The sequence below is a fragment of the Protopterus annectens genome, chromosome 6.part1, assembly GCF_019279795.1.
Source record: "Protopterus annectens isolate FY-2018-M chromosome 6.part1, PAN1.0, whole genome shotgun sequence".
Classification (NCBI taxonomy): Eukaryota; Metazoa; Chordata; order Ceratodontiformes; family Protopteridae; genus Protopterus; species Protopterus annectens.
Genome location: NC_056738.1, coordinates 154,388,418 through 154,402,067, shown reverse-complemented (window position 1 = coordinate 154,402,067; position 13,650 = coordinate 154,388,418). Strand labels below are relative to the sequence as shown.

Sequence of the window (13,650 nt, the reverse complement as noted above, 5' to 3'; positions counted from 1 at the left end):
CAAAAAAGGGTGATGAACTGCTGGAATAGCTTGGCAAAAGAAATAGTGGAAAAAAGGTTAGAGAGAACATTCAAGCCTTCTTTGGACAGATGAAAAAAGGTAAGGATAGGATCGTCATCTGCTGTACTGTAGATGTGCAGCACCCAGACAGATCACCAGACTATGGATCTCTTTTGTTAGTAGTCTCATAAATTCAGATGTTAGTAAATACCAGGCACTACAGTTGCTATTTTGTGGTCACTTATTATATCCTTCAAAGGATGCTTTAAAAAAACTGAAAGCTGGCTATAGTACCAGTATATCTAACAAAACCAGTATACAAGTAAGTTTTCTAAACATTGTCTACTAAAACTAGAGTTTGTGTCACTTTCAGGTCTCCATACCATCACTGAGAATGCTGATTTAGTCTTTACTCTACATATGCTGGACACCTGGCTTCAGGTATGCCAGGACTAGAATTCTTTTTACATCCTATATGTACATGCATCCAAAAGGAATAAAGTTATTCATCCTCATCAGCCAAGCTTCTTTATTTGAGATGTTCTGCTTGAACACCCTTCCCATCAGAAATTCATTACTGCTTGCATAAGCAATAAGACATTCATTCTTAAATTACCACAGAAAATGTTGTGTATGCCACATCCTTTATTAGAAAGGCCTGTTGTGGTTTTAATGAAAATATGTCTGGGTGAAAGTGACAACTAAGTAAACTACCTCTTGTGCAAACCAGTTTTCTTAACTCTCTTCTTCACCCTACTTGTTCCATATTATTTCCACATACAACCTTGTACGACAGCTTTCCTTCTGGTACTGGGCCATATACATTGTGTTACATTTGTGTTGTCAGTCACCAAAGACAATTAGTTTCATAGAGTGGCAAGAACTTTTCTTATTAATGCCAGCAAAAGAACATACCAATTTGTCTCTAAACATATGCTTACTTTAGGTCAACAAACTGAACATCAGTGCAGCTTACAAATAACTGTTTACTACCAGAGAATTTGATTCAACCTGCTGCTGTAAATACTTTATTTTGAAAACCATTATAGGAGCAAAAAAAGACAAAATAAAAAGTTTAACTGCACTTCATTTTGCCTTACATCTCATCAGAATTCCTGAAATTCATAAGTGGTACAACTAGAATGCCAGCTTTTGTTCCAGTACTGTACAATATAACAGAATTTATTTAAGAATTATGCACAACATACTAGGTAAGACAGCCTGTTTCTTCTTCTTTCTCATAATTAGCACGTGTTTATCATTTTAGTTTACTATAAATTAGATATTTAGGACTTCCTGTAGTGAGGGACAATTCAAATATTAAAATGCTATATCACAGGCACAAATATAATTATATGCTCTAGTGCCTTTGACCTGTTTTAAGAAAATAAAGTATCCGATCTTTTATAATCTAAATGAGACATATTATCAAACTCTAAAGTCAATTTCTTCAACTATTTTTTTTTTTATTGAAAGATTACTATGGTAATCATCAGACTGAATTCAGTAAATCCATCAGCATTGGGTCAAGGGATGCCTTATATGCAAGACACAGGTGGACAGACCACCTCTTAGCAGTCTGTATGATACAGAGTATAGTGACAGGGCTTCAAGTTGGTCCATGTAGGATATGTTGTTTAGGCCTTATATCCTTTCAGAAAGGTATTTCTCCTGGCATTCCAGTTGTTGCATGGGCCTGGACAGATACATGCCAAAGGTGGCATTATATTCAATCATTGGCCTACTGACGCCTGACTAAATGGGGACAACTACATCCCTACAGGTGAACATAATCCCATAATTTATAAACTGTACAATATGGAAGACTTTCTTACAACAACAACAAATACATATTTGTCAAAAGTTATAAACACATAGTTACAATAAATACCTAAAGGTTGTTTATTTTCCCTGTAAGAAACCTAATAAAATTTGATAACAGTAGGATTCTTTCATCGTTTCCCTTTATAAGTAGGAGAATTCACCAACTTGAATGCAGTCACTTTGAATAATATTACTGATTTTATATTGTCATTTAAATTTGTATTTTTTTCCACATAGCTATTCAAGGTTTTCCATTTCTATCCCTTCGGTGTTCTCTCCTCATCTGACGAGTAGACATTGCAATCTTTTGACTTCAACTTGATAGGATTTCTGAATCACATAATTTAGAGCTTGTTAAATTCAGGTTTCCTTGTAGCCTTGCCATCATCAAACCTTTGGGAGTACATACACTTTAATCAGTATATATAGTCATAGTGTGTTTGCAATTAAATGGTTAATTCTACCCAGTAATTCACATTTTTGTGTTCTGAGAAGTACATTTATTTATTCATTTATTCATTCATTCTTAATTTATTTCCAATAATGCTAGTCCTGAGCCCTTCCAAAACCTGTCCATCTCTATGTAGTAGATTTAGGAAGTTTTCTGTTGTTATGCTTATAACATAATAAGAACTATTTGTTAAATAGTTAGATAGAATGTAGTAAGTAATGGAGCAAGCAGGTAGTCACTTCTTTTGTAAAACAAAGAACTTTTATTGCAACTTGATGACAGCTTTCGCCAAATCAGCTTCTTCAGATCAACATAAGTTACACTGATACAATATTCAATTTATATAAAACATTCAAACTTTTCAAAGCCCAATCAGGACTCTCTGTCAATCAACAGGCTTAAACACTTTTAAAGACATCTCACTACATGTGTCCTTATGAAAATATTATACAAGGAATCCATTAATTCAGCTAATCAATAGTACTTAATAATATTCTACTAAAATAATGTGCATTATTTATCCATATAAAAAACAAGTATATAGTTGTATGCATCTATAAAAAATATATACAGAAGTGTGTATATATATATATATATATATATATATATATATATATATATATATATGCACATATATTAATAAAAATACATGATGCCTTACAACATCCTAAATACCTAAATTATGTTATAGAACACCTCTATTGCTTAATGAAAAGTTATATAGAATATAATATGTGTAAGAAATATGGGAATTGATATCAATATTCTTATTGATCACACTCTAACTAAATAAATGCTAAATTCTTATGTCAGGTATGAATGTATACTGAATGAAAACACATTATAGCTACATATATGTACTTCAAATTCTAATATTCATTTCATCTTCCTACGCTTCCTCAATAATGGTTTAATAGATGTTCTTTCATTTAGGCCCATTCCCCTGTCTGCTCCAAGTATGATTATCCAATTATTCTCCCTGTATTCAGTGTGGTTACGAATATCACCCTCACGAATACTAGGGGAAATAACTTCCAATGCTCTAAATTTAAACCAGTGTGTGTCATTTGTATGCATAATATGTTTTGCTAGAGCATTATGTTCTGATTTTTTACGAATATGATACACATGTTCTCATATTCTGTCCTTGAGTATCCTATTGGTCTTCCCAACATAAAATGAGTGGCAAATTTGACACTCAGCTAAATATACAAGATTCAACGTTTTACAATTAGCCTTAGAAGACAGGGTAAATTCCTTGTCCAAGTCTGGATGAATAAAATTCTTGGATGCATCAATATATGCGCAAAAGTTACAGGGTCCACATGGTGTGGTATTCCCTTCTTCTAAATATTATTTTCTATTACATGGATAGCATATTAGTCTTTTAAGATTTTTCTTGTTCTTATACAAGAATTTTGGTTGTTCACCTACAATCTTCTTAATATTGTCATCCACCTGTAGTATGGACCAATTTTTACTAATTATCTCCCTAATTTCATGGTTGTCAGATGTATAAAATATAGGGAATCTAATTGTAGGTTGCTTGGCCTGAGGGCCAGAGGCTCCTTCAACTCCAACAGAACCACAATAAGGTGCTGCTATATCTGTACTTAATATAGGAATTTCCTTCAGATTTTTGTCTATTTCTATATCTTTATAGCCTCTGTGTAGAATCTTTTAGATCCATTAACTCATTCCTAAAACATTCATCTGATGGATTCAATCTCAATGCCCTTATACCTTGGCCTTTAATGATGTTCTTAAAAACATGTACAGGGTGCATGCTTGATCTCATCAATAGGGAGTTACGGTAACAAGGCTTCCGATGGACGCCTGTATTAATCAATCTATCAGGAAGCTTTTCTATGTATAGATCTAAATAATCTATTCTTGAGCAAGACCATTCCATAGTAAATTTCAAATAATTAGTAAGGTTGTTCATTCTATCAAGGAATTCCTCTAATTGACAGTTATTTCCCTTCCATAAGATGAAAAGATCATCGACAAAACGTCGATAGAAGGCCACATATTTCATGAAACCTTCTGTTAAAAACAAAGTATTTTCCTCCCAATGTGCCAAAAACATATTAGCATAACTGTTGGCACATGGGGTACCCATTGCCACACCATCTTGTTGCACATATATCTTATCTCCAAATATGAATAAATTATTCTCTAAAACTAACTCAAGAAAATGAGTAATTAAATCAATCTGTATTTCAGAATAATTACTGCGTTTCTGCAAATATGCAGTTATACACCGAATCCCTACCTCATTATTAGGTATAATTGTAAATAACGATTGTACGTCTAGTGTTACTAATAATAAATCTTGTACATTCTCTTTATTCTCTAAACAGACATACAAGTCCATTAAAAATTGTTTAGCATCTCTAAGGACATACTGGTTCCCATTCAAAATGGGTCTTAGATGTTTCTCTACATATACAGAGAGGGGCTCTGTCAGCCAACATCCTCCAGAAACTATGGGCCTCATGGGGGGATCCGTAGCATTTTTATGGATTTTGGGTATTAGCGGATTGCTAACCAACAAATAACTCAATAATTCTTGAGTGATAACTCCTCCTTTATGCATATCTAGTAGTGTGTTGGTTACATACTGAATGATCCTATGTGTTTCTTCCTTTGTTATATTTGTTATATTCTTATAAAATTTATCATTCAACAATATATCCATGGATGTATTATATTGTATTGTATCCATGACTACTACCCTACCTCCCTTGTCAGCTGGTCTAATGATAATAGAGTCATCTTTTTGCAACTTTCTCAGAAATGTCCTTTCTTTATAACTCAAATTATCTCCTCTATTTCTTCTGCTATTCTGAGTAGGGATGCCCCTTTGTGTATCATAATATTTAAATAACTCATCTTCAGTGAGTTTTAAATAAGCTTCCACTAATGGATGGGTTGTAGGTACAAAATGACTAAAATTTCTAAACTTATGTCTATTGTCAACGTCTATATTCATAGCTTGTGTGCCTTCATTTCCATACAAGAACTTAAGCATGATATTTCGACAAAATACCTTAAGATCTAAGATGGTATCTGTTAAATTACGTCTACTGGTAGGTATAAAATTCAAACCTTTAGCAAGTAAACTTTCTTCCTCTGATGAAAAAATATGGGAAGAAATATTAAACATTAATGAGTCTTCCCCTTTCCCCACATCTTTTTTAATGTCTGGTGTGGTCCTGAGCCCTTCCAAAACCTGTCCATCTCTATGTAGTAGATTTAGGAAGTTTTCTGCGGTTATGTTTATAACATAATAAGAACTATAGTCACTAAGCAAAGTGACAGACTACATGAAAGCACAAAGAAAGAACAATAGAACGTTATAAACAATATTCAAAATGGGAGCTTTCTCTTCCCAGTCTAAACTCCATTCAAACTTGAACTGACAATTGGCACATCTGCTTAACTCTTTCAGAATATCCAAATCCTGGCAACAACAACAACAACAAACCAAAAGAAATACACAAACTGAAAAAGTAGCTTACATTCAGTAACTGACATAGCCCACTTATCCTTCCACAGAGTGCTTACAGAAATATTACAGGTCAGCACAAACCTAATTCAGCTGATGCACTCATTTTTCAACATTAAGTTAGTGGATAGCCATAGAAAGGAAAAGAGGGCTACGCTAGGTCAGTCATCACCTCACTCAAAGTGAAGTATTTGATTAATCATTTGAGTTATTGTCTTGTAGGCCAAACCAATATTTTCCAATCATTTCCATCAACTGCTGATAAAACTAAATAATACTGTTGGGAATTAATACTGAATATTAAGGCAGATATTGCTGAACTGTACAAAGATGCAAAATTGTTCTATTCAGCAAGGAACACCTAAATATTACCATCTTATAAAACATCTTAAATGCCTTGCTAGCATGCCTGGCAGCCATCAAGTCATTTGATATAATAACAACTCCCAAAATGTGTTTCCTACCCAATAGTTACAACTGCCACATTCAGCCTTCAGTATATTTTGTCATCTCTAGTCTTCTCTTCAATCAAGATATTGCATTTAACTTACTTTTCACTTAATATATTTTATCTACTTTATTAAAGTTTAATTATACGATAAGAAAACTAGTCTACTCATATGCCAAGTCCCAAAGAGTATCTAATAAATTCTCATACTTGCTACTCTACTCTTTAAACATCTGAATAAAGTATGCATATTTGTTCATCCCAAAATGCGGAATTTCACTTTCATAGCTGGTAAATTTCAATTGTATAGGCCAAGAAAACAAGACTTCCTCTTGCGCAGTTTTATTCTGTGCCATTCTCTTTCTCCACATATGCCTAAATAAAGGCTTACTATGCTGTGGTGATTTATCCTTCATGGTTGAAAAAGTTATAGCCTCACCTTATTAATGTCTTATAAGATCAGTCATTAACTTTATTCACCCTTTGGCATGTTTCTCACTAAGAACTAAATCACCTCAGTGTTTCTACACCAAAAAGATTTCAGGTCTCAGCATTCTTAGCTACTCTGATAAATTAAAAATTCTGACCCACTACTCAATGTCATACAAACTCCTGACAGATAATCTTTGCTTAGCCTTTCATATTCTGAATGACTCAGCACTCTCTGAACTACTATGTCTAACTAGAGCCAGTGGTAAAGCCAACACCTATTCTAGAGAGCTAAACCTATACTACCATATTAATACCACTATATGATATGACAGATACCCAACTCAGCATGTCGTTATCAAGTGCAGTACTTCCTTTGCAAACTTTAAAACCAGCTTAGATGACTGGATGGCTGATCACAAATTTTCATCAGGGATACGTAGAGAAAGTCTACCTAAAAGAAGACATTATCAGTCCCCTACCAGTACTGGTTGCACTTCATGATGGACTCCTTAGCCAAAACCTTACGAACCTTTGAAAATGATAGATCTCCTAGACTGATGTGTATTTTTGCTCACTATGCCATTACAAAATTGTACCTGTTTTTTCTACAATCTAAGCAAAAGATTTTCAGTTCTACCTAATTCATGAAATTTTCCAATCCCGTTCCTAATCATCCTCTAAAATACTTTTGTCAGCTTTCCAAATTATCTAAACTTCATGTGCTCATATTTAGACTCAGTTCCAAATATCACATCATGGCATCTTGTGCTGTGCCTCATAACACAACTGATTTCTTATGCACTTTGCTGCTCTTAAGCCCTTATTCTCTAACATTTCCTGCATAAATGAAGGATGGTATCAAAAACTTTAATAAAATTTAAATAGGCTACTTATACTACCCCATACTAAAAAAAAACGCATTCATTTGATAAATTTGTTTCCGCTTTGAGTCTCAGAAGTCACTAGACAGAAAATATATCTCATTGTATTCTTTCTGTAGTAAATCCATTGAAGTTATTTAACTACTTATAATATGAACAAGCAAAAATGTATTTCATACCTCCAGATCTAAACAGAGTGAACAGTAGTTTGATTAGTGACACTATTTGTGCAACTTTCCAGAAAAGGCTGATTTGCAAAGGCAGTGAAGTACAGCAGAACTAATAACATCAAACAACTCTGCAAGGTAGACTATAATCGTTACAGAAAAACAGAGCAAGTACAAATAGCTTTATCTAGACTGGCAAAGTGATTACCCAGTGATACTGTAAAGAAATGAGAGTTATCTGGCTTTTCTCTCCTTCTGTGGCTGATAAGAGGGACTACATCTTTTATAATCTAGTCTTATGGCAATGCTACTATTTCAAGTGGCATACCAGAGCTCACCAAAAAGCAAAGCTCTATTCAGCAGTTTCACCTTAAAAGCCATTCCAACAACAGCCTTGCAAAGCCGATTACAATTTATTCTAGTTCTCACAAATGCTTTAACACACACACACACATCAACATGGAACACGGTTTAAGGTTCCATAACACACAACCATGATAACATGGAAAAGAGGTCACAGGTCTTATGCCACACAACTGTATCACATTCTACATGATCCAGTAGCCAGGCTACAAGTTCTGATGTGCTGTGTTACATACCTGAATCATGCATTTAACATTTTTGTTCCTTTTACTTGGCTCCTTAAACATGGTGTAATATACAAATTTGCAATGCAAATGATTATGATGTTATTTTACAGAAACCATGGTATTAGCTAGCAAATGTATGTAGTATTTAAATCTGTATTAACTAGAACACAATATTAAATACAGCATTCTGGTAAAAACATTTATAATGAGAGACGCAAACATGCTTTTTATGTAACAAATGAGCTTAACCAAATTTCTCTTTTTTTTTGGTAATTTAACAACAGCAATAGATTTCACGCCTACATGTGATCACTGCATGCTTGACATTATAAATTCCCTGCAAACTTGTCTGTTTTTTATCTGTCTTTGCCTAAGTAACTAAGCTTTTTCATGTTCTCCCTTAATTTACTCTAGAACCCTTAATGCCAACAATTCATTTATTTTATTGTATTTCCCTCCAACAAATTAAATACATGACACTGTGATCATGGACTGTTTACATACTGCAATGTAACTTCACAATATAATTAATACCTACTAGCTACAACATGGGCATGTTTAAATTCTATGCATTCTGACTGACAAAAACTTGTATGATAATTGATCAGTTATGTAACTTCCAGATAAAGGAAAATACATTTTCTTAACTGGGAACATTAAGTCATAGGGCATCTCTTCTACTCTCCTAATGCAAAAAAGAGCATTACTTTTAATCTGAAGCAAAAATGGTGGACAGCTTCATAAAATAAAAATAAAAGCACAAAAACAAATTAATACACAAGATAAACAAGCTAAAGATGGTTTAGCACCCCACCCAGGACTGCTTCTCTGCCCTGTGCCCAGAGCTTGCTAGGATAGGGTCTCACTCCCCTGTGTCCCTGGATAGGATAAAGAGGGTATCAAAGAATGAATGATCAAATAAGTAAAAAACGAAAACTACCCAGCATCAAATAAACCTAACTTTTGTTTTATTTTCAAGATCTTTTATAAGTAAAACAGGTAATTAAACATGGTCATATAGGTCATTATATTTTACTGATCATTTCAACTGTAACTTCAGGGCTTGTGTCAATGTCATTAGTCAGAATAGAGCTATAAACTGTATTTGTGATAAAGTGCCTGATAAGCATATTAATACTGATGTAAGGTTATTATTTAGGGACTCACTATCCAAACACAAATGTTTAAATGGAAATTAACGCAGCTGACTACCTAACTTTGGTTATACATTCGGTTATAAAACAGAACATTACACAGGCTGACATTTAATTATTTTTGTGGTACCAAAGAAGAGAAAAAAAATTCTCCATGTAAAGGGTCATTCAATACTAATTTATTGCATTTACGTGGTTAAAGTTAAAACCATTATGAAAGCAGCTGACATCTGTTAATATCCATGCCTGGCCCCATGTCACCATCCATACCACATGCTAAATATTATACAAACAGTACCAGATAAGTAAATTGGTCCTACTTTTGGTTGAAAATGGTTATCTGATGATTGATTCCATTCTTCAAAAGCATGACTGATACTACTTGTTGGCAGTCAATTCATCAGTCATCAAAGGTATGATTCACCAAGCATCAAACCGTATTTCAATGGCAATGAAGACCTCAGAGCTAGAATAAAACAGTGTGAGGGTAGGGTCCCAGGCATATATCCTCCATGGAAGGCATGCAAGATGTTTTGCCATCCACAATTGAAACTGAATTCCGATTTTTTTTTTTTTTGGGGGCAGCTGTGTTCCATTTCTAATGTATTTTGCTAATGACTTGGAATGCACTGTATTTATATTTGGTGAATCAATTTTCAAGCAGCTATCAAACATCTGATAATTTTATAATACTTGGAAAATGCACAACGTCCCTGCACAATAAAATTAAACTAAGAATTCAGATGTTTTTGCTACCAGGTAACCCTCATATGCTTTTGCTTTGTGTCCTGCTTTAGAAATAACACAGCTAATCACACACAAAATGTATCCTGCAAGGTGAAAAATGCCACATAACTCACACTTAAATGTCAGACATTAGAAAATCTTTATGATATGACAGGCAGTAGGTGCAGTTCAAATCTGGATGCCAGATATTTTCCAATCAAGATTTACCATCATCAAATGTGCAAGCTTTGCATAAAAGGTATAAATAGCTAGTGGGTGTGTGTGTGTGTCTCTGTGTGTGTGAACCAGGTATGCCCATTATTTACAACTGTCTTTTTTCAATAGCAGAAAGAAACCTGAAGGATTTAAATAGTGGTCTTCTAGATTAAGTTATTTTGCAGCTTAGACCCAATTCAATGTCTTCAAGCTTTAATAAATGCACAACTCACAAAGTCCCCTTTGAACTGGGTAGGCATGCAAATTAGGACTGCAGTCTAGGGTATAAAAATATGCCACAACCTACGGTATTGCATCACATTTCACAGTCATATTAGCTGTTAACCACCTGTTTCCATACATGATACAATACTCAAGGCTAATTACCACTATGTAAAAATTAACATGTCCCTTAAAAAAAACAAACACACACAAACTGTCTGTCTAAATTGCTCTGCATATTAAACAACTACTTACCAAATTTATAGAATTAACTTTCCTTCTACAAAGGCCCAGGTCTCAGTTACCATGTGCACACACATGCACTTTACAATATGCAGTTACCCTTACTCAGTAAATTTCCTCAAATTCCTAACAATAATTTCAGGCAAACAACAATTAAATGAGTAGTCACAATGGAATCTATTTTTGCCTTTTACCATGTCTTCAGTGAGACAGACAAAAGATACTTCACAGCATATAAAGTAATGATTAATAAATGCCATATCCTGTGTGACTTGTACATTTGTCTGACTAAAATTTGAATCGGAGCTGGTACAATGAAGTGCTGAGCAATCTCTTTGTGTCACATAGGTCATAGAAACATAGCACACAAGAAGTTTTCTTTAGTGCCAGACTGAACAAGAATTAAGGGTTTTGGTTATACAACTGCAAAACTGAAGACCCAACTTAGAAATCCATCAACACATGCTGACATGGTCCACTGTCATTTCAGCTTCCTTCTCTTCATATTATCCCCACCACCAGCACCAAAAAATGTCAGGTGATATTGCATTTAAAAATGTGTGGGACACTGATGATGATCCAAAGTACAGCTTTATGAGGAAGGTTCTGTTTTGTCTTAAATTTTACTTAGTTATTAAACATTCCCATAAAGTGTTAATAAAGGTATGGATTCACTGTTTTATAGCAGGTAACTTTGTAACAACAGCCATACTATTACTAATCTGTGATGTGAAGGCGTAAGGCCAAGACATATAAAGTAACTGCAAATTATACCAAATATGAGCAATATGAATAACGTAAATACTACTGTAAGATACAAATCGGAATTTTACATCTGTAAATAAAGACATAAAACCACTGCAATTTGTACAAATTATTAGTATTTAAAGTAAAAAGTATATATATATATATATATATATATATAGTTCATGTTACATTAAAAAATAGAAATTAATAATTAAAAAAAAATACAAGAAACCCAAGCTTTACTACTCTGTATTCCCATCAGAACAGGTAATAATACATTCCCCACGGAATAAATTAAGCGTTCTTTACTGGCGGTAGTACTATGCCACTTTTATTTTCAACTAGCGTTTCATTAAGTAGGCACATAAGCTACACCCAGTAATAAGCCACTTTATAGGGATGAATGAGTTCCACCCTTGCATGTGGACTCACTATATATACAGATCATACGTTACATGTGCTAGCTATTTTTGCGGGAGATAACAGGCCTTTAAAAAGTGTCTTGGAGTTTGAAGTTGTACTGGTCTGAACTACTGTAGGACATTTAAATTATACATTTATCTTTCATACAAAACATTTTTTTTATAAATAGCACGCACATATTCAGTATCCTTTGCTCTTCCCTTTTTCCAGAAGAAAAAAAAAAACATTTCTGACATCATAATCCATGAAATGACACAAGGAGGTCTGATATATTACGATGTTTGCGAACAGAGGTTTGGGGATCTCCAGCACTGCTGTTAAATTCATTTGTTAGTTACAGTCAGGCAAGCCAACAGTCCTCCACATTAATTAGCTCGCCGGGAACTTGACATTTAATAATACTGCAGAGCACAAACATCAGTCTGCCATGAAACATTAAAAGACTACACTGCATCAAAATATTATTTAGCATGATTTGCAGTTACCTTGCAAGAGCTATTACTTCAGACAAGACTATTGCTTAATGAATTGTATGATGTATAAAAACCCTGTTAAGATATTACAGACATTTGACTATACAGCAGATTAAAGCTTTAGGGGCGGGGAAGCTAATAACAGGAAGCGCACCTATTTGTCATTTACTGTAGTAGTATTATTAATACAACATATAACTCTTTAAGACAGAAGAAAAGGGACTCCGGCAATGACAATTTCTACTTTACTACGGTTTAAAGACCTTTAGAGTTATATTGTTCCACGCTTGCTATAAGAGAAGCAAACTTTGCTGAGCTGTATCATCCAGCCGCAATGAAGTCAAGTAACATCCGCAATGACAACCTTTCAGTCTTCAGCACTGTGGAAAATGCCGGTAGGCCTGACTCCGCCTGACAGTATCATTGCTAACCTGCTCTTTACAAGAGGTTATGAAAGTAGGGGAAAAAACAAATAAGACAAAGACAGACTAACCGATGACTTCCTGGAGCTCGTAGGCTTCCCGGTTGATCGGCCAACCAGCGGGTTGCTGTGGAGATTGTTGGGGCTGCTGGCCATGGAGCGGTGACTCACTTGGCTCCGCCATGATGTAACAAATACCGCTGCTGCGCTATTGCTGCTGCTACTGTTCTCTCAGATGAGAGTTTAGGCACAGCACTGAACGACCTTCCTGAAACTTCACTCTGTGGCACTTGTAGCCACACCGTCAGTGACTGTCATCGCTTGCTACAGTGATGGGGAGGCAGGATGCAGACTGTATGTAACGCAAGGTGCTGCCCAATGGCAACGCATTCTCTTGTACCTAGGGTTGTGGGGTGGGAAAGGTTCTCCAACTGGCAGGATTTTGGATTATTTTGTTGCTGTTTTAAAAGACAGACTTTTACATCTTTGTTTGTAGTTCAAGGGAAGTCATGGAGCACGTGTTTGTTTTGGGCTAGTTTATGAGATGAGGTTCGCAGCAGGATGTCCTGCTTCATTTTCAGTTATGAGGCAAACATTCTGCCTGGTGACCTAGTGCTCACTATGTTTAGAAAATACGCTTGCTGTTATTAGGAAATACAGCTGTAGACAAACGGGGCGAATCACATGTACACGATGATCTATTCACAATATTTTAATGAAA

General features: G+C 34.7%; 1 protein-coding gene across 2 annotated transcripts in view; it reads right to left on the bottom strand.

Moving 5' to 3' along the window:
- Nucleotides 1-13,428, bottom strand: part of STK39 (serine/threonine kinase 39) — a 2,138,083-nt gene extending 2,124,655 nt beyond the window's left edge. The window contains exon 1 of one of the 2 annotated variants that reach the window (XM_044075594.1): nt 13,002-13,428. In XM_044075594.1, the coding sequence (XP_043931529.1) occupies nt 13,002-13,113 (112 nt within the window). In that variant the 5' untranslated portion in view covers nt 13,114-13,428. The remainder of the gene's footprint in view (nt 1-13,001) is intronic. The other variant, XM_044075595.1, reaches the window with a different exon arrangement.
- Between the last annotated feature and the right edge of the window lie 222 nt (nt 13,429-13,650).